A 3540-nucleotide genomic window follows, 5' to 3' on the forward strand; every position below is an offset into this window, starting at 1 on the left:
ATCAAGATACTTATCTCCTTCTAAAACAAGGTCTGCACTCCAATACTGCTTTTTCATTAAAACAAGCCTCCAAACAACTCGAATTTAGTCAAACAATAGATAAATAAGTCAAAATAAGCCTTATGAATTATCCTCACATAAAAAAGGTTCGATCTTTACCCAATTAGAAAAAGTCAACAAAAAGTCAACCCGTGACCACGTGGTCAAAAGTTGAAATCAAGATCAAATCCCAGTTATCCATTCTCTCCCAAGTCAAAATATGTGATTAGTTTTAAGATCAAACATCAAACTGAGATTTAAATCTTCAAAATTAACTTTCTTAAGTTTCTACCCAAAATTACATTTTCTACTATTTAAAATCCTATATTTAAGGGTGCAAATCAATGGGAAGTCGTAGAAATTAATCAAATTAAGTTAGAATTACTAACTTAGGAAGTTGGGGTGCAAATCCTCTAAACAAAGGCCTCTAATCGTAGTCTATGTCTGAAAATAGTGAAATGAGGCTAATTCGCGATTGCTGCCCTATGTTAAATCCCTGGGCGAAAACCTTTTTTATGTTTGCAAAAGTCCGTATGTGTTTGTGAAGTTCAATGATTAATAATGCATCGCATTCGTGAAGGCTATATCTCGTTCGCGGAGGCTGCATCGTGTTTGCGAATGCCAGTCCCCCAAGCCATCGCATTCATGGCCCCACCATTACATTTGCTATGTACAAAAGTCCCCTGCCCAAAATATACTCTGCGAATGTGAGACTAGCTCCATGTTCTCAAAAAGTGTGTTGTACAATAGCAGATCAGCTGCTACAGTAAGTGCAAAAATAGCCGAAAACCACCCTAAACTCATCCACCCCCCTAGGAACTCGTCCAATCATCCTAACTAGTCTATATAGTTTGTAAAAATTTGTGCGAGGGCTCAAAACATCATAGACAACTTCAAAATAAAGAATAAACCATCAAACCCAATTTTCGAAGCTCTTAAGATCAAAATTTCCAACTTTCAACTATATGCGCCGAAACGGCCTCGGGTCACCCGAGAACAAAATTAAATATACGTAAAAGTCTGAAATAATCATACAAACCTACCAAAATCATTCAAATATCAATCCAAGGTTGTTCATCAAGAATGTAGGACGTGGTCAACACCGATAATATAAAACTCTAGATTTAGAATTTCTCTTTCAAAATACTTTTGAACCTTTCAGAAATTGAAATGACCCATGCACATACGTCATAAAACATCAGATGAAACTATTCAATATCTCAAATCACAAAACATAGCACTTAAACTCAAAATGACCTATCGGGTTGTTACCCCTCGTGGTCAATTTTCTTTTCTTCCCAAATCGTAACACACCTCTCTAAGGTAAGATCTTAGGAAGTAAATGATCCCCTACCACAAACAAAAGATCACGTTAACATGTGTCAGCATAGTACTTTTTCATAATCTATGCTATCCAGAGCCGGTCTTGAATATTATCGACCTTTTCTAGGGTTTGTTATACCAAATCTAGACCCAATAACTTTATCTCACTAGGTTCAGATTAAGGATAAAGATAACAATGACCATCTAATGCCTCGAATGGGGTCATCAAAATGCCGAATTGGTAACTATTATTCTAGGCAAACTATATTGATGACAAATGATCTTCCTAATAGACTCCAAATCCATTGTCACATGTGCTCAACGTTTCCTCTAAGATTGAATAGTTTGACTTGTATACTCAACTTATTTTGAAACTCCTACCAAAAATGTTATGTAGAATAGGCCCTCTATCTGAAAAATGGAACAAGTTTCCCATGAAAGTAGATGATTTCTCTAATGAATATTCGTTCCAACAACTTCACTGAGTAAGTAGTAATAATTAGTATGAAATGCATAAAGTTGTTAAGTCTATCAACCACCACACAAATTGAGTCATGCTTTTTGAAGGTGGTGGTGAGCTTTGTGAAGAAAAATATTTTCACGAGATTTGGAACTCCGCATGACTTGGACCAAGTAAAGTGCATCAAAGATGAGTTTTGTTGGATGAGGGGCTTATCCGTCGGAGATGGCAGACCTACTTCCATAGTCTCTTGAATGAGGAGGGAGACATAAGCATTGTACTGAGTGATTTGAAACTATCCGGGAGTCATTGTGACATTGGGTATTGTAGGCAGATTAGGGTTGATGAAGTTGAGGGGGCTATGCATAAGATGAGCAGGGAAAAAGTGACCGGACCGGATGAAATCTCGGTGGAGTTTTGGAAGAGTGCGGGTAAGGAAGGCCTGGAGTGGCTCAACATGATATTTAATGTCATTTTTAGAACGAAGAAGATGCCCGAAGAGTGGAGGTGCCTATATACAAGAACAAGGGTAATATCCGAAATTGCAATAACTATCGGGGTATCAAGCTGCTTAGCCATGCTATGAAAGTCTGGGAGAGAGTGGTAGAGCTAAGAATGAGGAGGATTATGTCTATTTCTGAGAACCAGTTTGGGTTTATGCCGGGGCGTTCGACTACAGAAGCCATCCACCTTGTTAGGAGATTGATGGAGCAGTGTAGGGAGAGAAATAAGGACTTGCATATGGTGTTCATCTACTAAGAAAAGGCATACAATAAAGTTTCGAGGGAGATTTTGTGGAGATGTTTGGAAGCTAGAGGTGTACCTATTGTCTACGTTAGGTTGATTAAGGACATGTATGATGGAGTAAAGACCCGAGTGAGGACAGTGGGCGGGAACTTGGACCAGTTTTCGGTTATGATGGGGTTGCATCAAGGGTCGGCACTCAGCCCTTTTTTGTTTTCTCTAGTGATGGACGTACTAGCGTTCCACATCCAAGGGGAGGTGTCGTGTTGCATGTTATTTGCAGATGGTATTGTATTAATTGATGAGACGCGAGACGGTGTGAATGTGCAATTAGAGGTATGGAGGCAGACCTTGGAATTTAAAGTTTTCAAGTTGAGCAGGACCAAGACAGAATACTTGAAGTGTAAGTTCAGTGGCGAGATTCAATTAGGGGAAGGAGAGGTGAGGCTGGACTCACAGGTCATCCCTAGGAGAGGAATTTTTAAGTACCTTGGGTCTATTATTCAAGGTGGTAGGGAGATTAATGAATATGTCACACATTGTATTGGGGCGGGATGGATGGAAAGGAGACTCATTTTTGGTGTTTTGTGTGACAAGAAGGTGCCACCGAAACTTAAAGGCAAATTCTACAGAGTGGTGGTCAGACCAACGATGTTGTATGGGGCTGAGTGTTGCCCAGTCAAGATAGCTCATGTCCAAAAGATGAAGGTAGCAGAGATGAGGATGTTGTAGTAGATGTGTGGGAACACCAGGTTAGATAGGATTAGAAATGAGGTTATTCGCGACAAGGTAAGTGTGTCCCCTATTGAGGACAGGATGCGGGAAACGCGACTTAGGTGGTTTGGTCATGTGAAGAGGATGAGCACAGACGCCCCGGTGAGGAGGTGTGAGAGGTTGACATTGGAGGGCCTACAGAGAGGTAGAGGTAGGCCAAAGACGAGGTGGGGAGAGGAGATTAGGCAAGACATGGTGCA

General features: G+C 40.3%; 1 protein-coding gene across 1 annotated transcript; it reads left to right on the forward strand.

Moving 5' to 3' along the window:
- Positions 1-2674: 2674 nt before the first annotated feature.
- Positions 2675-3298, forward strand: LOC138910507 (uncharacterized). Its single transcript, XM_070201751.1, has one exon. The coding sequence runs from the start codon at positions 2675-2677 to the stop codon at positions 3296-3298; it is 624 nt and encodes a 207-aa protein (XP_070057852.1).
- The last annotated feature ends 242 nt before the right edge of the window (positions 3299-3540 follow it).

Source organism: Nicotiana tomentosiformis, chromosome 1, assembly GCF_000390325.3.
Source record: "Nicotiana tomentosiformis chromosome 1, ASM39032v3, whole genome shotgun sequence".
NCBI lineage: Eukaryota > Viridiplantae > Streptophyta > Magnoliopsida > Solanales > Solanaceae > Nicotiana > Nicotiana tomentosiformis.